The sequence below is a fragment of the Lolium perenne genome, chromosome 3, assembly GCF_019359855.2.
Source record: "Lolium perenne isolate Kyuss_39 chromosome 3, Kyuss_2.0, whole genome shotgun sequence".
NCBI lineage: Eukaryota > Viridiplantae > Streptophyta > Magnoliopsida > Poales > Poaceae > Lolium > Lolium perenne.
Window position 1 is genome coordinate 122,556,963 of NC_067246.2, and position 21,872 is coordinate 122,578,834.

General features: G+C 44.5%; 2 protein-coding genes and 1 long non-coding RNA gene across 3 annotated transcripts; all 3 read left to right on the plus strand.

Annotated features, from left to right (window-relative positions):
• The first annotated feature begins 10,443 nt into the window (after positions 1–10,443).
• On the plus strand, positions 10,444–12,777 carry LOC127342265 (uncharacterized). Its single transcript, XM_051368202.2, has one exon. The coding sequence runs from the start codon at positions 10,444–10,446 to the stop codon at positions 12,775–12,777; it is 2,334 nt and encodes a 777-aa protein (XP_051224162.2).
• Positions 12,778–13,372: 595 nt separating this feature from the next.
• LOC127342266 (uncharacterized) lies at positions 13,373–15,570 on the plus strand. The gene is made up of 2 exons (XR_007876471.1): positions 13,373–13,865; positions 15,232–15,570. It is a non-coding gene; the product is annotated as an uncharacterized lncRNA (long non-coding RNA).
• Positions 15,571–16,274: 704 nt separating this feature from the next.
• LOC139837978 (uncharacterized) lies at positions 16,275–17,094 on the plus strand. Its single transcript, XM_071827318.1, has 2 exons — positions 16,275–16,703; positions 17,056–17,094. Exons 1-2 carry the CDS (start codon positions 16,275–16,277, stop codon positions 17,092–17,094), a joined length of 468 nt encoding a protein of 155 aa, XP_071683419.1.
• Positions 17,095–21,872: the final 4,778 nt, after the last annotated feature.

Here is a 21,872-nt window from a genome sequence, read left to right on the forward strand (position 1 = left end):
GAGCCGACAGTTGCATTCAAGATCTATGGTAATCCTGTTACTATGAAATTGGAAGATTTTTGTCGTGCACTGGATATTGCCCCTGTAGGTACAGCAAGTAGGATTGATGACAACCCCCGGGACTTGTTGGAGCTCTATCGAGGGATTACCGATGATGATTGTCGCACCATTCAGCGTGGCAAGATAAGGAACATTCAACTCCCCGCCATTAAGTATTTTACATATTACATTGCTACTAGCATTCTTGGTAGGGAGAACACTAGCAATATTTCTAGTTACCATCTTGCTTTCTTGAATATTGCACTTACTGGTCAGACATCTTATCATCTTGGTTCTCTTATTGCTCGCCGCCTGACTAACAGGGGGCCTATTTTCGGAGGAACTATTGCACTGCGCGTTTTAACATATCTAAGGCTTCCTCTTGATCCTAATGATGTGCCATTGGCCCCTAGGAAACTTGATATTGCTGCTATGAAGAGTCATCATTTTGTTACCGCTGATTCTACTTTAGATAATATGGTCTATAGAATGTTGTTTTCTGACGGGGATGAGAAGGAAATCCCTCTTCCCCAACCAGGTTTGTTCAGTATTGACAGGCAATCATGGTCGTGCACTAAGGAGGAGGTGGATGAACATATGAAGATACAAGACTTCCACCAGCAGCATGACTCCGAGGACGCCGAGCCCTCCTATGATTACACCGTCATGTATCCGGGTGCCTCTTCTAGCACTTACCCGGAAGATGATCCATCTTCGTCGTACTACGGAGATACTGCCTCATGGGATCGATGGGATTGAACTCCACTTAGGCCAAAAGCCTAAGCTTGGGGGGAGGTATACCGGCATCACTCATTCTTTGCATATTATGATTGCTGGATACTTGTACATATTTGTTTTGTTCATTTGAGTGGTTTTCTAATGAGAGGAAGATGATATTTGGGGAAGTGCTGCCTGAAAACAGATTCTGGACTGTTACTAGAAAAATCCGTGCGCACAGACAGAACGTTATTTTGAGCTGCCAATTTTTGTGCAGGTTCCCCAGGTTGTTATCTAACTTTCATTAGTTGAACACTTTTCGAGCTGAGCAACGTAAGATTTTTGTAAAAATCGATTTCTGTACTGCTTTCAGGTTTTGGCAGATTTCTGCCATTTCGCTTTTCTGTGTTTCTTTTAGTTTGCTATTTCTTGTTCTTGCTTTGTTCCTTTCCCAAAACACAAAAAGACCAAAAATATTTCTGTTGTTTCTCTTCACCATTTGTTTGCCTTGGTTTTTTGCATTTGTTTCGCTTTATTTGCTATTGCCAGTTTGCTATAAGAAAACCCAAAAAGATTTTGCTTTGTTTGTTTGTTTCCTTTTGTTCTTGTTTGCAATTTGAAAACACCAAAAATATTTGCTGTTCTTCTTTGGTTTGTAAAGTTCATTATGAGTTCAATGGTCTTCGGTGGCTGGAGCGTGGTTTTCATTTCATATTATCCAAGCTACACAAGTGAAAAGGCAATAATGACGATCTACGACAATTGGATTGTGGTGAGAGGCTGGTATGAACTCTATTTGTTTTCATTTTTGTACATATACTCATCCATGTGAGCATGCTTAGTTGGTTCATGTGAGGTATATGTTATTTGAGAAAGTCTAGTAGTTCATGATCTCTCATGTTTAGCTCCAATTTATTAATATGAGTAGCATGTCATGGATGTTTGCTTGCATTGTTTTATTCATAAGTAAGTATGGCATTGTGGTATCCTCCTCTGAATAATTCATTTATATCGACTTGGCACATGCTCACGCATGCATATGACTAAACAAAAAGTCAATTAAGCCTCGATGATCTATATTGCTTCAGATTTCTTGTATCACTTTTATGCCTCCGTTAATTTATTTTGCCGCAAGCATGATTATGACAGTTACTGCTCTCTTGATTTGTCGCTCCCTAGTCTATTGCTAGCCTTCACTTGTACTGAGCGGGAACGCTGCTCGTGCTTCCAAACACATGAAAACCAAGTTATTCCAGAGTGTCCGCCATAAATACCTATGCATGGCATTTCAAACCATTCCAAGTAAATTCTCATGCGCTACCTTTAAAACCTTCAAAATGCTTCTCAATTTGTGTTTATGTTTCATAGCTCATGAGGAAGTATGTGGTGTTTAGCTTTCAACCTTGTCATTTACTTTTGATGGACTCTCATATGGACTAGTGGCACATCCTCTTATCCAATAATTTTGCAAAAAGAGCTGGCAATGGGATTCCCAGTCCCGAATTAATTAACTTAAATAGACACTCCTCCATGGTTTGTGATTGTTGGACGGCACCCGAAGGATTCGGTTAGCCATGGCTTGTGTAAGCAAAGGTTGGGGGGAGTGTCATCATCATAATAAAACTAAAATAAAAAGGCACTCCTTCATGGTATGAGATTGTTGGCAGGCACCCGAGGATTCGGTTAGCCATGGTTTGTGAAAGAAAGGTTGGAAGGAGTGCCAAATAAATATGCAATAATTCATGGGAGCCGCTCTTGAAAGTCCGGTTGGCGAGGTAGTTAGTGTACCCATTACCATTCGTTGACAACAACAAACACCTCTCAAAATGACTTTACTCCTGTCTTCATAAAAATGAAAAGCTCTAGCGCATGTTAATCCCTGCTTCCCTCTGCGAAGGGTCAATCTTTTACTTTTATGTTGTGTCTCCATTATTTCTTTGAGCACTATCTTGAGAGCACAACTGTCATTCTTAGTATAATATGCTTGTCTCAAAATATGATTGATTGTGGTATAACTTTGATGCATTTATCTTTTGACATTCACTACTTCTAGTCTTTCTATGAACTCCAGAGGTGCTTGGGCATTTATGTTTTGCCAATCAAATACAGGCAAGCGAGATACCACTTTATCATACTCTCTTATGAACATTGCAATCCTGCTTATATACATGATTCATGATGCTTATTATTAATTGTTGGTACCTCTCCATGATTGACATAGCTGTTAGATGATCTCATTTGCATGTATCTCATTATGAACTGCTTAAGTATTAGCCATAGCATGAGAATATATACATCATATGAGCAAATGTGTTCGTGAAAGTTCTTTTATCGCTCAGTTGTTAACTGAATTGCTTGAGGACAAGCAATAAGCTAAGCTTGGGGGGAGTTGATACGTCCAAAACGTATCTACTTTCCCGAACACTTTTGCTATTGTTTTGCCTCTAATTTGTGTATTTTGGATGCAACTAACACGGACTAACGCTGTTTTCAGCAGAACTGCTCTGGTGTCTCGTTTTTGTGCAGAAATCCAACTTTCGGGAAAATCCTCGGAATTTATGCAGAAGGCCCTATTTTCCCAGAGAACTGACGGAGCCAGAAGGACAAACCAGGTGGAGGCCCGAGGGCCCCACACCATAGGGCGGCGCGACCCAGGGGGGCCCACGCGGCCATGTGGTGTGGCCCCCTCGGCCGGCCTCCGACGCCCTCCTTCGGACTATTTATCGGCCTCGACCTAAAAACGCACGGGGAGAAGTCGAAGTCGCCAGAAACCCTCCAGAATGCCGCCACATCGCGAAACTCCGTCGCGGGAGCCAGAAGTCTCCGTTCTGGCACTCCGCCGGGACGGGGAATTGGAGGAGATCATCGCCGCCATCACCGCCAACGCCTCTACATCAACCAGCCATGTTTCCCCCATCCATGTGTGAGTAATTCCCCCGCTGTAGGCCGAAGGGGATGGTAGGGATTGGATGAGATTGGTCATGTAATAGCATAAGATTGTTAGGGCATAGTGCCTAGTGTCCGTAATTGGTACTTTGATGATATTGTTGCAACTTGTTATGCTTAATGCTTGTCACTAGGGCCCGAGTGCCATGATCTCAGATCTGAACATGTTATTGTTTCATCAAGATAATCATTGTTTATGGTCTTACCTATGAGTTGTATACACATGTCGCTGTCCGGAACCGATGGCCCCGAAGTGACAGAAATCGGGACAACCGGAGGGAATGGTAGTGATGTGAGGATCACATGTGTTCACGGAGTGTTAATGCTTTGCTCCGGTACTCTATTAAAAGGAGTACCTTAATATCCAGTAGTTTCCCTTGAGGCCCGGCTGCCACCGGCTGGTAGGACAAAAGATGTTGTGCAAGTTTCTCATTGCGAGCACGCACAACTATATATGGAACACATGCCTATTGATTGCTTTGTACTTGGACACCGTTTTATTATTATCTGCAAATACCCTGCTATGATTGTTACATGAGTTTCTCTCATCCATGCAACGCCCGTCATCCGTCCCCGTGCCTACAGTATTTTAATCCTGCTGTTTACTAAAATCATTACTGCTGTCTTTGTTACTCTGCTGCTGTTATTTCACTACTGCTACTGCTATAAAACTGTTACTACTGATAAACTCTTGTGAGCAAGTCTGTTTCCAGGTGCAGCTGAATTGACAACTCCGCTGTTAAGGCTTCCAAGTGTTCTTTGTCTCCCCTTGTGTCGAATCAATAAATTGGGTTTTACTTCCCTCGAAGACTGTTGCGATCCCCTATACTTGTGGGTCATCAGCATGCATAATTGCTTCTTTAACCATTGCCCTTATTGGACAATGATGCTATTTTTCAGAGACAGAGGACAAGGGTCAGTCCACACCATCCAACTGCAAAATTTTGCAGTGTTCAGGCAAGTTCATCACTTGCACATGTCATTTGAGTATTTCTGTCAAATTACTTGCAAAGTACTATGAATATCACTATTGCATTAAAAACCAAAACCACTACTTTCATAACTATGAATATGACTATGTGGTGGGCAATGGAACCATGGATTGTGTTGATATGGTGGAGGTTCCATTGCAAGGGTTTATATCCATCTAGGATTAAACAACAAATGTCGCCAGTGATTCTTGTGCCGTAATACCCGTGTTAACCATAAGATCCGGAGTGGGACGGAATAGTCAAAAGTGTTTCCACCTCTCGTTCATCAACGGATGCGCTTACCGTAGTACACTTATAATCCAAGGGGGCAAGCAGTGAGGCTGGGGAGTCCTAAGTCCCCACGGTATTGCGGTCTATGATGGGTTGCAGCTACCGGCGTAGGAGTGTATGGTAGAGACCAGCACTGTCGTCGTGGTCGGGGTCCACCTTGAAATCTACAGGAATAATGGGACCGGCGTGGACCCAGGGTCGGGGCATGCAACAAAGGGTGGGTGTTCGAGGTAGCGGAGGAACATGATTGGCTAGACCTTATACCGGGCCTCACACCGAAGGAAGTGTGGACGGGAAAGCTGCCCGGTTGGCACCAAGGTTAAGATCTCTTATGGGTAGATCAACACACCTCTGCAGAGTGTAAAGAACTGTGACCTGTCACTCCCTGTTCCAGGATAAGGAACTGCGAACGCGGCCGGAAAGGAGCTCCATGAAGTTCTACTAAACTGGTGAAGGCTGACGGACATAGCTCTTTGGAATAAAAGCAATCTCTTGAAGAAATGTTTATCAAAACCTGCATTGGTATTAGACTTTCTGGTCTAATATCGTAGCTAGTGCATTAAACACCTCTTATCTATAATGAACTTGTTGAGTACGCTCGTACTCATACCACTCTTAAATCCCTTGCTTAGATTGTCTGAATCGTTTGGAGGAAGACTACAACAACATTGAAGGAGCCGAGATCATCGGCTATGAAGAACCAGACCTCTCTGGAGGTATCGAAGGCGTAGACTACCTCATCGTCTACGGATCCGGGGAGGTTTCCGGAGGAGACCAAGCCTAGAAACATCAAGTAGCAGTAGTAGTAGCCGAGCAGCCCGAACTCTTAGGATTTAGCTGCTCGAGAGAATAAATGTACAACTTAATGAGACATCTATATTGTAAGCTATGTTGGGTTCGCCTCGAACCCAGGAGTATCCCTCTTAGGACCCAAGAGGAGCTCCGAGACGATATGTGTATGATATGTGTAATATTAATGAATGAGTTATGGACCTGCTATGTTCTGCTGTACTACTCTGAGGGATGTAATATTTGCGGAATGGTACTTCGTGAATGTTATATCAACGACTGGCATACTACAACATGCAGTGGTATGCAGGGTCACCACAGTGGTCATCTCCGGTGATAGCAAGACCGCACAAAACTGTTCCATGTCAATGCCGATGGAGAGGATCTTGATTACCATCGTGCGACCGTTGTAGCGGTTGCCAATGAACTCGCGGCTAATGCAATAGTCGATGTTGTGTGTAATCCAAGGTGTGGAACCCCCAGAAGGTCAACATTTAGGAGGGAGCACAGGAGGTCCTCGCGGACGAGCTTGTCGCGAAAAAGATCTGAGGGAGGAAGGAGGAGTGAAGTACGAAGCCTATGTGAGCGTGTCGCACTTGTGGTGTAGGATGGCGGGCAACGCCGGGAGGTGATAATTGTGGATGAAGACGGGGTCCATGTTGTTTCCCTTATCTCAAATATCTCAGCATTCCAAAATACATTTTTTCCATTAAAAAGCAAGACAACTTCTTCTATCAAGTCCCAACTTGAAGTAGAAGATGTGATTGTGGATGCCTAGATGAAAGAAATCCAGTTGTAGGAAGAGAAATATAGAGGTTCTAATACTGGAGTTGTGCACCATACGAACAATGAGTGACCTTTTGACATTTTCAAAAAGCTTCAAACACCAATTCGAAGATAGGTATTTCATCGAAATTCTCTGTATAAAAATATACTCTGAAACTTCAGTGTGCTGCGCAAATCAGTGGTACCATATATATATGAAGTTGTGTTATATAATAAGTGCATTCTCCATAAATATGGCAGCTTGTATCTATGCATCAATAATAATATCACAACTTCATTTTAAATCTTCTAATACTAATAAAGGAAACACAGAATAACAAAAGAAAATATAATCTGATTTACTTCACACGCAGCCAACATTATGAAAAATTTAATGAGGCGCATTCACTAAGAAAAATCCTAAATGGTGATATCTATCATACATGTATCTGCCAGGTCATGATAATGAACTTGAGGTCAATAGCGATGCAAACAATAGAAAGATATATGAATTACAGTAAAGACACATAGTTCAGAAAAGGACCAGTCTACGTAGAAAATATCAAGATATAAAGGAAGATGAAATATGCTCTTAAGGTATACACTACGATCACTCAAAATCAACTAAAAAGAACCAGGCAAGAATGCCCAGGCGTGTGTGTTATTTTCAGTGTAAAACTTTCCGTCTCTTGGCAGTTCTCCTGCCCAGAAAAGCTGATTATTTTTCATCTATATATCAACATGCTAGAGCTAATTGACTAAATTTACCTGTGGCAGTTAATTTGGAAGTAGCGGTGGATGTTTCTATTTATCAACACGCTAGAGCTTATTGACTGAACTTATTTGTGGCAATTAATTTTGAAGTGCTGGTGGATATTTTCACATCCTAAGGAGACCGCCATGTTTAACACTTCATCGATCGACAATATTGTCACCCTTCATGGATCGCACAAACATTTATTCTGTCTAGAGGGTTGGCCAGTTAATCTATATTAAAATAAAAAAGAAATATCTAGAATTAAAACTGGACAGCTTCATTCTCATTCATGTGTTGAACTTAATTTGGATCATTTCAATTAGCAAAGGCCTAAAATAATCACGAGGGATTTTCTGAAAATCACAAATGTGAAAGCATGGGAAGGGGAAATGTTGACATATGCAATTTAACCAAAAGAATCTATGTGGAAAAGAACTAAAAAGTATTAAATGTATGGCCTAATTATTGATACTTGAAAAAAACGGTATGAACTCATACTGGGAGAACGGTTGCCTAAGATCAACTTCACTGACATTTGGGTCAAGCTCTTCGACAAATAACTACAGACAATAACAACAATCATACATTTGGCTAGCCTGAAGAACCCATTTCATGACAAAGTCCTGATACTATGACTCGCTTTTTCAGCAAGGTTTCTGGTTCTACCACTTGTAGAAACAGAACTTAAAGATCTAATGTGTTCTTCATCAATGTCAAATAATGTCAGTTCAACTGAACACTTACACCTGATGCCATAAATGTCCTTGAGGGGGATCATATATAACTGTAACAAATAAATAGTTTATAAAAATACACTGCCCCTCTGCTATCACAAAATATATGCAGTAAAACAGTAGCATATTACTATAACAAAATTCAGGAATAGTAGGACTATGGTTTTAACAAATAAACTAATTATTCTCTCCAATTGATTTTGGATACCGAATGAGATAGCTGATGGTTTAAATGCCCTGCAAACCAATTAAACTGAATACAAACACTCGTGTTGATTGGTCAAAGAAGAAGATTTTTTAGGGAAAGAAATAGTTGTTATTAAAAAGGATAAGGGCCATCACAGAAAGATCGAAGTACCATATTCACGAAGAAATCAACCATGAAAACCTGCAAGCACCTAATCACTAAGGTGAAGCTAACATCACAATCTTTGGCTCTACAACCCAAGATATGACAAAAAAAAGAACATGCATCTCCCATATTTTTCTATTTCTAGACTAAAAAGACAAAGCTAACATATTAATTTTATTCTCTGCTTCGAGCAAAAAAATTAGGACATTCAATTACGACTCATTATTTCCCTTTCTCCAAATCTGAAGTTCATAATGATGCAGTTCACAAAAACACAATATAAAAATTAGGATAATGAACTGCACTTCACTTCTTCTATTTCATCTCAGCATCATGCTACATTGGAACGGGTCCCAAAGAGAACAGAGACACACCATATCAACACCACAAACAGAATCATCAAACCTACAACAACTACCACTACCACCAGCTCAAGATTATACTCAATTAACTGAAGAAAGGAGAGCTAAATAGAAGAGCGATTGAAATCAAATGCTTACAGGCCTCCTGTCCATGTTCAAATGCCCACCTGGTTTGTCTGATTCAGTGAATACAACACCACCTGCATTAGCCATTCATGTGAATATTTGTGAAGCGTAGAGTCCTACCTTTCAGGGTGAAAACCCAAGGTCTGGCCTTAACTGGTTGTGCCTGGCAGTGACCTTGGTGGAGGCATTGTTTTGAGAGTGGGGACTATCTTCAGGGTGAAAACCTAAGATCTTTGATCGGGCGACGATGGTGTTGGAGCACTGTTCCCTTCTTGGAGGCGTCGTTTTTTGGAGAGTCTGCAATTCAGGTGTTGTCATGGTGGTGGATGTATTGCTGTTGTTAGGTTCGTGATACTGTAGCGGGACTTTTGTTTCTTAGTTTTCTTTTCCTTTTTTTGGCTGTGTGCATCCGTAGTGCCATTAGGGTGGTGCGTTGTTGCAGAGACTGGGTGTAATTGGTATCTCTCGATATTAATATATTCTCTTTATCGAAAAAAATGTAGTCAAATCGAATCTGGCATGGGAAGAACATATATTCAAGATGGCATCAATCCATTGTAGATTTGTAGCGCAGAGACCAACTTCAAAGGGGATGGAACTACACCTAGCACATGGCCCGAAGGAAAGTAAGATGGTCAGAACATATTTGCAGACCTATCAGCTAGTTCAAGACCTTAAATTCTTAAGATACGGTGGTTATTGTCAAAACCTTTTCCCTGCCTTCTCTGTCTTGTCATAGTACAATTTTCTGAAGTGGGAAACTGTGCATGCCACTTCTGTCACTCTGGGGCCACTGAAGTTGGATTGTGAGCCAACCTCGCATCCTCTGAGTCGTTGATACCACTCTGCTATTGCCATGCCGCAACCATTGAAGGGGTATCTTCCAAACTACGATCGGACTGACCGAGATACACCTTGGTTCCCTCACCAGTCACCACACTTCCCCTTCATTGGTTTATCGAAGTTCCAATGCCTGCCATGTCTCACCCCTTTGCTAGCTGTGGTGCCATCCTCCTGTAGCAGTCTTCTGTGTCGCCTCTCGTACCATATCATGTCACACCTGAACCTGACTGAGATCATCGACAGTTCAGTTGTGTCATACGAGAGCAAGCTATGTGGGCCAAGGGCCGTGGGTGTGGTGTTGGGCCATATGAGCCAGGACAAGTGTGTGTGCGTAGGAGTTAAATACCAGCTGCTGTAACGAAACAACTATCGAATAAATGAATATGTGGTGCTAAGCTCTCATCCTCTATCTCTGTTCATCTCACCCCCCCTGCTTGCTCTTCCCATCCAATTCCAATTCTGTATTTCCTGTTGCGATTCAATCGCTCGTCGATCGGGTCGTGACAATTTGGTATCAAGAGCCACGAATCCTTCGGAATTTTTTTTTCTCCGCCCGATCTGCGCTCTAAATTCTCTCGGCATCGATCCCTAATCCCTCGCGAAAGGTGGAATCCGCTTCGGTGGAGTTCCGCAGAATCCCTAGCTTGGTCGGATCTGCTCGGAGAGAGCCGCAACGGCGCCGGCGAAGAGTTCCGTGCAGAACCACCAGATTCTCATGGCGTTGGAAACGAGCGGGGAGCAAACGCACGCGATGCTGGCACAGATCATGAAGCGCTTGGATGATGGCGCACTGCTGAGTAACCAGCGCCATGACAAGCAAGCGGCGTTTAACGCGCAAGTATCACTGGAATTGCAGGCCTTCCGCAAGCAGATGGACCTCACGCAGGCCGATGTGGATCAAGCTCGCCACGCGGCGTCTGCGGTCACGTCTCTGCCCGCGGCTCGCTCACAGGTGGGCGACCCTCGTGCAGCGGCAGCAGCGTTCGTGGCCTCCGGCATGGGTGTTCCAGGATTTCCTCGACTTGCCAACGATGGTGAGCCTCTGATACCGGCTGCACCTGAGAAGCAGTTCGCACCCCTGCCACTTGTTCGGCAGAATCGCGCTGTGGCGCAAGGTGAAGAGCGTGAGTCGTTCGTCAAGCCGCCGAAGCACGACTTTCCCCGTTTTGATGGTATGCTCCCTAATATGTGGCTCGATCGCTGTGAGGCATATTTCGACATGTACCGAGTTCGTCCTCAGAATTGGGTGACTACGGCGGCAATGTATGTTGATGGACATGCCGCGCTGTGGTTGCAAGCCTACCGCCAGCAGTATCCTCAAGTCAGTTGGGCTCGTTTCTCTCAGGCCGTGGTCGAAGAATTCGGACCAAATGAATTTGAGGATCAGATGCATAAATTGCTGCAGTTACGACAGACTGGTTCGGTCACAGAATATCGGGTGCAGTTTGAGGTGTATATGTACCACTTGTTGGCACTCGATCCTTCCCTGAGCACAAAATTTTTTGTGACACAGTTTGTCTTGGGTCTGAAAGATGAGTTACGAGCTGCAGTCCGCATCCAGGCACCAACTAGCATTACTCGAGCCACAGTGTTTGCCCGAATTCAGGAAGAGGAGTTAGAAGCAGTGCGACCAAGGCATCGACCACCTCCAGCAGGTCGTCCGCCACCAGCTGCAGCTCCTGTTCCACCTCGCCCACGCCTTGCACCTGATGAGTATGCCCGAGAAAGGCAGCTTCGTGATTTTCGGCGCGCAAACAATCAATGTTTCAAGTGTGGGGAACCTTATACTAGAGGACATCAGTGCAAACGTCAAGGAGCACAACTGTTAACAATCCAAGTGGGAGAATTTGGGGAACTCTTGGATGATGCAGCTGTTGAGGCCCTAGAATTTCTTGATGAACCAGTAGATCCTCCAGCACCAGCTATGTGTTGTATGCTTTCAGCACATGCCTTATCTAGTTCTGACACTCCAGTGTCTGCTTTTCGTTTACCAGTGCGGGTTGGAAACAAAACGATGCTGCTACTCTTGGACTCAGGTAGTTCTCATAGCTTTATAAACAAGAACTTTGCTGACAGTGCTGGACTGCAAACTGTACCAATAGCGCCAGTGGCTGTTAAGGTAGCGAATGGGCAATACATTGCCAGTGATACAATGGTCCCTGCCTTGGAGTGGAAATGTCAGGGAGCTGTATTCAAAACTGACTTGCGTGTGTTGGCATTAGGGGCGTATGATGGAGTACTAGGAAAAGACTGGCTCGACTCCTTTAGTCCAATGACATGTCACTGGAATGACAACAAAATTACTTTTGACCATGAGGGCAAAACAGTGGTCTTACAAGGCTTGTTACCAGTGCAGATTTCCAGTGCAGAGCAATTGGACTTTGAAACCTTGCAGCAGTTACATGCAGATAATGAAATTTGGTCCATGGCAGTGCTTGAGAATTGGGCTGAGATTGCTGCAGATTCAGAAACTTTACCAAGTCAAATTCAAGCTATTTTGACAGATTTCAATGATGTCTTTGCCGAGCCTGAAGGGTTGCCTCCCCACCGTCAGTATGATCATGCAGTAACATTGGAAGAAGGAGCTTCCCCACCCAATGTTAAACCCTACCGTTATTCACCAATGCAAAAAGATGAGATCGAGAGACAAGTGCAGGAGATGTTGCGCACTGGAGTTATTACCCATAGCATGAGTCCATATGCAGCCCCAGTTCTTTTGGTTAAAAAGAAGGATGGAAGTTGGCGGTTTTGCATTGACTTCCGCAGACTGAACTTGATCACTATCAAGAATAAATTTCCACTGCCTATCGTCGATGAACTACTTGATGAATTGGCAGGGGCAACTTTCTTTTCCAAGTTGGATTTACGCGCTGGATATCATCAAATCAGAATGCGCGAGGAGGATGAAGAAAAAACTGCATTTAAAACGCATCATGGGCACTTTCACTTCCGTGTGATGCCTTTTGGCTTAACCAACGCGCCAGCAACATTTCAGTGTCTCATGAATCAGATCTTTGGAGAGTACACTCGTAAGTTTGTCATTGTCTTTCTTGATGATATTCTCGTTTACAGTTCTTCATTGTAAGAACATGAACAACATCTTCGACTGGTGTTTGAACTATTGAGGAAGAACCAGTTGTATGCCAAACTCTCCAAGTGCTCATTTTCTCAGCGTCAAATCGAGTATTTGGGCCATGTCATCTCTGCAGCAGGGGTGGCCACTGACAGCTCAAAGACGCAAGCTATGAAAGACTGGCCAGTACCTATCAGTGCTACTGAGCTTAGGGGGTTTTTGGGCCTTACAGGGTACTATCGGAAATTCGTTGCAAGGTATGGAATCTCCACTACTAATAAAAGAGCAAACGTGAATTTTTCTAAAGCCACACCAATAACTGTACACCGACGGCTTACCACCTCACAATTAGACACACTAAACTTAATCTAACCGTCAACAATAATTTTTGTGTACACGTGGCATTTTACTTTGACTGACCATGCTCCACCTCCACCGGTCCATCCATCCATCCATCTCCACAAAAGGAAACTCCACACAAGGAATATGAAATCACAGTCCCATGATCACATCCCTAAAATTATGCAAGAAATTAATGCAAAATAGGAAACTTCAACAAGGAAACTCCATGCGATCTTATTCACTCTTGGCCCAGACGACGCCCTGCCTTGCGTCTCACCACTATTAGACGCCTCCCAGCAGTCCGTCACGGCGACGTCCAAGCCGCACGACGCCGCCCAGCAGTCCGTCGCCTCCTGCGTGGCAACGTCCAAGCCACACCGTCAGACGACGCCCAAGAGCCCGTCGCCTCCAGCACGGTGACGTCCAAGCCGCACCGTCGCCTCGCTGCACAGCGACCTCGCCGCCCTTACATCGCACTTGACTCTCCTCCTTCACCCATCGCTGCGGACTAAAATTGACATCCCTGCAACTTCTTCTCAATAAATATTCAATTTTATCCCTTCTTGGAGTTTTGATTTTTTTCTTATATTTTTCTTCTGTACATCGATTCTAATCTATCGCGGTGTTGGGCGGCGATGGCTGGTTGATGATTATCGTGTGGTTTTCTCGGTGTGTGCAGCAGAATGGAGTACGAACGCAGGGTGAATACTTCTCCCGGAGGGGCAGTTCCAGGCCAAGTACGCCATTGAGGCATCAAGGTGAGATTCATTTTTTTAATTTCTTTGGGAGGGGATCGCATGTCCAAAGCATCGAACTGCGGAAATTCTGTGGCTATATAGCTTTGGGACAGAGGGTGTCTTGATTCTTAGCTGAGGCCAATGTGCAACATCGCTGCATGTAAGTAACAATTAGGTTGTCTATCCTCCTGATATGGATTGCAGCTAGGCTCTACCCTGACTGGATTAAATACTAAGGACTAATTCTTGGCTGGTGAGAAACGTGTGACCTCATTGTTGCTGGTAATTGCATCTTCACGTACTAATTCTTTTTTGTTCAATTATGTGATTGATAACGCTGCATTTGACTATTAGTTGCAAGCCTTCCTGACTGAACTTATTCACGGCGAACTTCCTCTTTACTGATGATGATCCTTGAGACATGAATGATACTCCTTAGCACTCTTGTGATTTTATTTATACAATATTTCTTTTTGTTCCAAGTTTCAACAATACATGTTTATCGTTTATTGTTGTTCAGGCTAATACATTCCCTACAATGTGCTATTTCAAGAAGAGATGTGCTTGTGTATTATGTCTGGATCTTTCAGATCATCCAAAATTATAGGAGATGCAAAAGTTCATTTATGAAATCAATTGTATTTTGCATTATCAATTACAGTGTGTATTCTGCAATTTCACACTTAGCAAGCGCATCAATAGAAGATGCACATTGTACATGTTGTTATTTTCTAGGAATCCCAATAAGTTATTATAGATAATTTAGCCATTCCACAAAAAGCCATGTTGGATTATCAGTTCTTATGCTGGATTATCAGCAGTGTATGGTGGATCTTGTTGATATTATCAAATCCGATAGCATGGTTCCTTTGTTGTACATGAACCTTCATACATAATTGTTCGGTGAGGGCCGCATCAATGCTCCGCTGGTGTTAATATGTTGCACTATGTAATACTCCCTCGGTCCCAAAATATAAGACGTCTAAGATTAATCAAAAGTTAAATCATTCTAGCTTTGACCAAACATTGAGGAAAAAATACCCATATCTACAATATTAAATGGTACTTTGAGAAAATGTACTTTATGGTGAATCTATTGATATTGATTTAGTATTGTAGATATTTATATTTTTTTACAAATTTGATCAAAGTTAGAAGACGTTGACTTTTGACTAACCTTAGGCGCCTTACATTTTGAGACGGAGGGAGTAGCTTGCATCTAGGGATTTTTTTTTTTAACAGTCACGAGCTCCATTCCATCAATAGTCAAATGATTTTATTCTTCTGTATGACTTGATACATATGAGCATCTCCTTATGTTAAACTCTTGGTACTACTTTTAGAGAATGTTTCACTGTATATAGTTAAGAGTTATTCCTTTGATCAGGCTAAGTTACAAAATAACGGTGGAAATTGCTTACTCCTGAAACCAAAGATGGTGGTGGTGGTTTTGCTGGCGAGGGATTCAAGTTGAAAAATAGTGGAGATGCACGTGTTGTTTATGGTGTTTCCATCGTCGGGAAATCAAAATTGTTGAAGATATGATGTGCTTGTGAGACCATAAAAGGTGTGATAACTGGTAAGGAGCAGTGGGGTGAGCTTAAGGAGTAAATAGATGTAATACAACAGCTACGACCATGTTTTATGTAACCTACATTCTATCCTTATCCATTGGATTTGGTTATTATGGATGGACAAGATTGATTGTGTTAATCAGGGTGGTGCTTTTTATACTGTGTCAAAGCTAAGTTGTGCACATGACTGGAAATGGTCTACATGGACAGATGATCGATTTGTTCAATTAACACATGGATATACTTTTTTTTGTCATGCAAGTTATACAAAATACATTAACATCTTATACGAGATGACTTCTATTCAAAATGATTGCTCCAATCCAAATTATTACATATGCAGGATAAGAGATTTGTGGATTGACATTATAAGCTTTGTGTATTCAAACTTTGAATTTGCGATATGCATTTAAATTTTAAATTTGAGACGTGCATTGCACGTGCAAACTTACTAGTTATTGCAAAACCACTGACTCAGCTACTCACAAAAAAAGGATGTCAGTGGTCTGAACAAGCACAACAAGCGTTTGACCAGCTTAAGCATGCTATGGTGAATACACCAGTCTTGGCATTACCAAATTTTGATCGTCCATTTTCTATTGAAACGGACGCTTGCGATACAGGCATTGGAGCAGTCTTGGTCCAAGACGCTCATCCCATTGCTTATTTCAGCAAAGCTCTCGGGGTCAAGAATCAGCAACTATCTACTTATGAAAAGGAATTCTTGGCAGTCATGATGGCAGTTGACAAATGGCGTGCTTACTTGCAGCGTGGCCCATTCACTATTGTTACTGATCATAAGAGCCTCTGTAATTTGGAGGATCAACAACTAGAAACGGATCTTCAGCGCAGAGCCATGTCCAAACTGGTGGGTATGCAGTTTAAGTTCCAATATAAAAGAGGTGCCGATAATGGTGCAGCTGATGCACTGTCTCGGGTGGGCCATTTGCTCACTGCCAACACAATGTCCATCTGTCGGCCTAAGTGGATGCAAGAAGTAGCAAATTCTTATGAGACTGATTCCGAAGCTCAACAACTGTTAACTCGTTTAGCAGTGATAAGCCCGGACGAGGAGGGTTATGCCTTGCATCAGGGAGTCATTCGTGTCAATGGTAGAATCTGGATTGGTGCTAACACTGCACTACAAACAAAATTGATCAGTGCCTTGCATAACAGTGCCGTGGGAGGCCACTCAGGCATTATGAATACCTTCCAGCGCGTGAAGAAGCTTTTTGCTTGGACTGGCTTAAAAGCAGCTGTGGAAGATTTCGTGCGCCAATGCCAGGTATGTCAACAGTCTAAGCACGAGAATATTCGACCTGCGGGTACCTTGCAGCCTCTGCCTGTGCCAACTGGACCTTGGCATGACATTTCAATGGATTTTGTGGATGGCCTGCCCAAATCAGATGGATACAATTCTATTATGGTGGTGGTAGACCGTCTAACCAAAGTAGCACACTTTGTGCCTCTGAAACATCCCTACACAGCAGTGCAAGTAGCAACAGCCTTATGGGACAATGTCATTAAACTGCATGGCATACCAATGACGATTATATCTGACCGGGACTCCATTTTCACCAGTGCTATTTGGAGAGAGCTGTTGTCTACTGCTGGTACCAAACTGCTGTATTCTACAGCTTACCATCCGCAAACGGATGGTCAGACAGAGCGAGTAAATCAGTGCTTGGAAATGTACTTGCGCTCTGCTGTTCAAGATAGTCCTCGTCAATGGCGTCGTTGGCTGCCGGCTGCAGAATTCTGGTATAATTCAAGTCACCATTCCTCTTTGTCATGTTCTCCCTTCAAAGCATTGTATGGACATGAGCCCAATTTGGGAATGATGGTGCACTGGGGCGTCACTGCGCTGAACCCTGAAGATTTCGACTGGGTAACTCACACTGACCTGCTTCTCGCTCAGATAACTCGTGCCCAGGATCGCTTCAAGAAAAAGGCTGATAGGAATCGCATAGAGCGTTCCTTTGAGGTGGGCGAGAAGGTGTTACTCAAATTGCAACCATATGCTCAGTCTACAGTTGCTAATCGACCGTGTCGAAAATTGGCTTACAAGTTCTTCGGTCCCTTTGCGGTGGAAAAAAAGGTTGGTTCGCTCGCCTACAAACTGACACTGCCACCAGAGGCTCGAGTACATCCAGTCTTCCATGTCTCCCAGCTCAAGCCATTCACACCAAGTTACTCTCCAGTGTTTGCTGAACTGCCTCGTCCTCCAGACTTGACTACAGGTGAGTTAGAACCAATTGCAGTTTTGGATCGCCGTCTCAAGAAGAAGGGCACTGAGCCAGTGGTACAACTGTTGATCCAATGGTCTAGACACTCGGCACAACAAGCTACCTGGGAGGACGCTGAGGTACTGCGACTTCGCTATCCATCTGCTCGCATCTGGGAGGGAGCTTCAACTCAAGAGGGAGCAAATGTCACACCTGAACCTGACTGAGATCATCGACAGTTCAGTTGTGTCATACGAGAGCAAGCTATGTGGGCCAAGGGCCGTGGGTGTGGTGTTGGGCCATATGAGCCAGGACAAGTGTGTGTGCGTAGGAGTTAAATACCAGCTGCTGTAACGAAACAACTATCGAATAAATGAATATGTGGTGCTAAGCTCTCATCCTCTATCTCTGTTCATCTCACCCCCCTGCTTGCTCTTCCCATCCAATTCCAATTCTGTATTTCCTGTTGCGATTCAATCGCTCGTCGATCGGGTCGTGACATATCAAGGTCAGGATCCTATCCCTTTTCACGCCCAAAACCTTATACGCCATTCATGTCAGCTCTTCACCTTTCCCAGCCTAATAACAAAGTGATAAAAATAAAAATTCAGTAATTCAACTTCAACAACGGGCGGATTTTGGATCTTTAACACATAACAGAATGAAGAAATTGTATGCACCATCAAGGAAACTAATACTGGAAGGATTTGACTTGTAGATGTATAGAACACAAGCTTCCATTAAAGCTGATGGATAGAATTGGCCAATGGCCAGGGAGAGCAGCAGCATAGAGCTGCGGTGCTTGTGTCGACAACAAAGCTAGCAGCAGAATTGCACTTCATCACATAGGAGACAGGGTGAGCAGCAGGTCAACAGTCGTTGCAGGGGAGGGTCATGAGAGAAAAGGGCAGGGCCGGCAGTGGTCGCCCATAGAGGAGAGCCACACCAAATCCATCACACAGGCCGCAGTCTTTCCGTACGGGATCCACTTCAATCCAGACTCCTCCAGTCCTCCTCACCCCCTGGACTAATCTCTACCCACTACTACAAACAGCCTTACCGCCGGCGACCTGGATGGGCTTACCGCCGGCGCCTATGCATTCGCCGGCGATCACCTCACCGGTGGTAATGCCTCGTCGCCGGCGCCTTCCAATTCGCCGGTGGTAAGTGGCCGTTACCGCCGGCGTTTCACCCACTTCGCCGGGGGTAAGTCTTTCCGCCGGCGCCTTCCCATCTCGCCAGGGGCATCAGGTTACCGCCGGCGCTTCCCGTTTCGCCAGCGGTAATATTAACAGGAGCTTCAGGTCCTTACCGCCGGCGCTTCCCATTTCGCCAGCGGTAACATTAATAGGAGCATCATGCTATTACCGCCGGTGCCTTACCATTTCGCCAGCGGTAATATTAACAGGAGCAAAAAAATAAAAACTCGAATCAGACAACATATATACACCAGAATTCATAGCATATACACAGAATATACAGGCAAATACCAGAATGACAGCAAGATATACATCATTAGCAAGATTCATATCACTAGCAATGATACACATCATTAGAAAGTCCCGAAATGTCCCGAAATGTCCATAACATGCATGCATGCATCAATAACACAAGTGTCGACCATATGGTTCAAACATCACAACTCAAAGTAGCACATATTACACAAATACATACAAGTCCAGTCGACGACCTAGCTAAACAACAATGACATAGTAAACTATAGAGGCGGTGGCGGCAAGCATCATCACGATGAAAGGGGTCCTCCACATCTCCCTTCTCTGTCCCGCTCGAAAGTTGGCGTATCGAGCTTCCGCCTCCTCCAAAGTGGTGTACCCCTTGTAACTGTTACCGCTGAAACGGTGGACCTGCCTCCTACAGTCTTCCCAGTTCTCGTAGACTCCAGGAACCCTGCCGTGGTAGACAACATAGTACGTCATCTATGCAAACACAGAAAAAAGAAATGAAAGTTGTTAGTACATTAGTAGAGAGAGATATAACATAGAGTACTAGTGCAAAGAAAAAGCATGGAAATTACTTAAGTAATTTTATGACTAACATTTGCAAAGGACAAAAGTTTTTGAGTCAAGTCGGCTTCGGCGGGAAGGGACGGATGCCCTCGAGCGTGGTGAATGTTCTGTCGTCACATCCATCTTCTAATCGGCCTTCTATCTCGGCCTTAGAAAGTGCGGGACCATAGTGGAACAAGCCACCATTACCACAGACATCCCTCCAGAGTATTGTGCAAATGGTACGCTGGATGGCACGGAACTCGGCTCTCACGTTTTCATCGGTGGTGTCCGCCATGTTCACGAACATCCGCTGAAGACTGGATGGCAACAAGAGATCGTTCTGAGACCTTACAATCGACCTCATATGTAGGATGGCAAACCAGGCCTCCATCCCATTGTCATGCGCCGATTGCTTGAGGCAGGGGAACTTGGTTATGTGGTTGCACACATAGCAACCTTTAACTTTCTTCTCATGCCTGATTTTGTCGATGCCAACCTCGGCTATGAAGCCACTGAGGGCTTTATCAAGTGTAGACTTAAGGTCGGTGAAGTCCTTGTCCGGATCAAGCCCGGAGTCGAGGTAACTGACATGTGAATGATACGGGTGAAAGAGGAGGAGGGTGAGTACTTGAATCTGCGCAAAATGGAAATAAACCATCATACTCGATCAACTATGAAGGAAATTCATGAAAGAATGTAATAGAGGGTACTCTAGTAACCAAATACTTGCTCGCGGAAATATGGTATGGCAAAGCATTTCTTATCCTTGTTTAACACCAAGAAATCCTTGATGTACTTCGCTAGAAACGCTTGTTCGTTCTGGACGACAGTTGGAGTCATGTAGAAGGGGTCCATGATAGCGATGTTCATTGTGTTCTCCATGGCGATATCGTGCGCCATGCTGAGCGATAGGAGGCGGACCAAGTTTCGGTCGAGCTGTTGCATGTTCAAGAGCCTGAAGATGTCTTTATATTGAATGAACATCAAGTCCACATGGTATGTGGTGACAAAGCCAAAGCCAGTGGGCACCTTGGCCATCAAAACCGGGTACGAGGGATTTCTATCTCAAAGAAGTAGGTCCTCCTTCATTAGAACAGCATCATGCAAGCTCCTCATATCCGGCGTCACCTGCTGGACAATGTGTGCCGACAGCATAGGCTGGCCTAGGTGATGCATTTTCCTCCACGGGGTCGGCAACTTGTCATTAACCACTTTCTTGCTTGCAGCAACATCTCCGGACTTCTTCCGCTTCCTGACCTTCTTCTTACTGCAACTGGGAGTGGCGTTTTGTTTCATACCCTCCGTGGTCGCACCAAGGAGTGTCCTCGGGGTAAGCCCAACTCGGGGTGGAGCGGTGAAGGCGGTAGTGTCTTCCTGCTCGGGAGTTTCTTGTGAAAGGAACAACTTCTTCTTTAGCGTACGATCGGCGGGTGGCTTGTAAGGAGAAACCCCGTCGCCCTCCATCTCAGTGATGAACGTATCGATTGGAGCTTGATCGATGTCCAACGCGTTGCCATGCTGACTCTCGGGCTGACTGTCAGGCTGGCTATCGGGCTCGAAAGGACCACCAGCCGGTGGAGGACTCGGGGCAGCCGTCGCATCCTGAGGAGTGACCATGCCATAGCTTGCCTCCGAACCTGAGGCGGCGGTGTTCAGCCGAATTAGGGCTTTCAGCCATAGAAGGATGTGATTCTTGAGGTCCCCGAGAGTGAGCGGGGTTTCCGTTTCTGGGGGTTGATAAGGAGGATGGAGGTCTTGGCATCCCGGTAACGACCGGTTCACGCGAACCCGGATCATGCTATCATCCATCCTAGCGCAGTGGAACGTCCGCTTTTTTCGCAGGAGAATACTGCCGCTCGCTACATCCTTCAACTTGTTATCCACATTCAGTAGGAAGGTGCAAGGAGTCACGTCCTCCTATGAAAACATGTGTACGTAGGTCAGAGAGGGGAGATGACAAAGTATCTAATTTGTAGAGGCTTGAGAGGCTAAATTAATTACCGTGAGGGCGTCAAGCTCGGCTCGCGTCGAAGGACCGAGGCCAGGCGTGCACGTGACTGAGGGGCTACTGGCGCCCCCATGGCCGCCGAATCCTCTCTAGCGCATACCAAGTTGGGTGTGCATTGAGCGTGTATGGTTGGAGGCCAGTTGTCGGAGTTGCTAGCGCCTAGGCTGATCACCGGCATCGGTCCCTTTTGGCCGCCGGCGAAGTAATTCTTC

What these genes read in the sequence shown, in the direction of transcription:
- LOC127342265 (XM_051368202.2), top strand. Translation starts at nt 10,444, where the DNA reads ATGCTGGCACAGATCATGAAGCGCTTGGATGATGGCGCACTGCTGAGT.
- LOC139837978 (XM_071827318.1), top strand. Translation starts at nt 16,275, where the DNA reads ATGTCCAAACTGGTGGGTATGCAGTTTAAGTTCCAATATAAAAGAGGT. An exon ending in ATTTCGTGCGCCAATGCCAG is followed by an intron (nt 16,704 to 17,055) that starts GTATGTCAACAG and finishes TGTATTCTACAG; the next exon opens with CTTACCATCCGCAAACGGAT.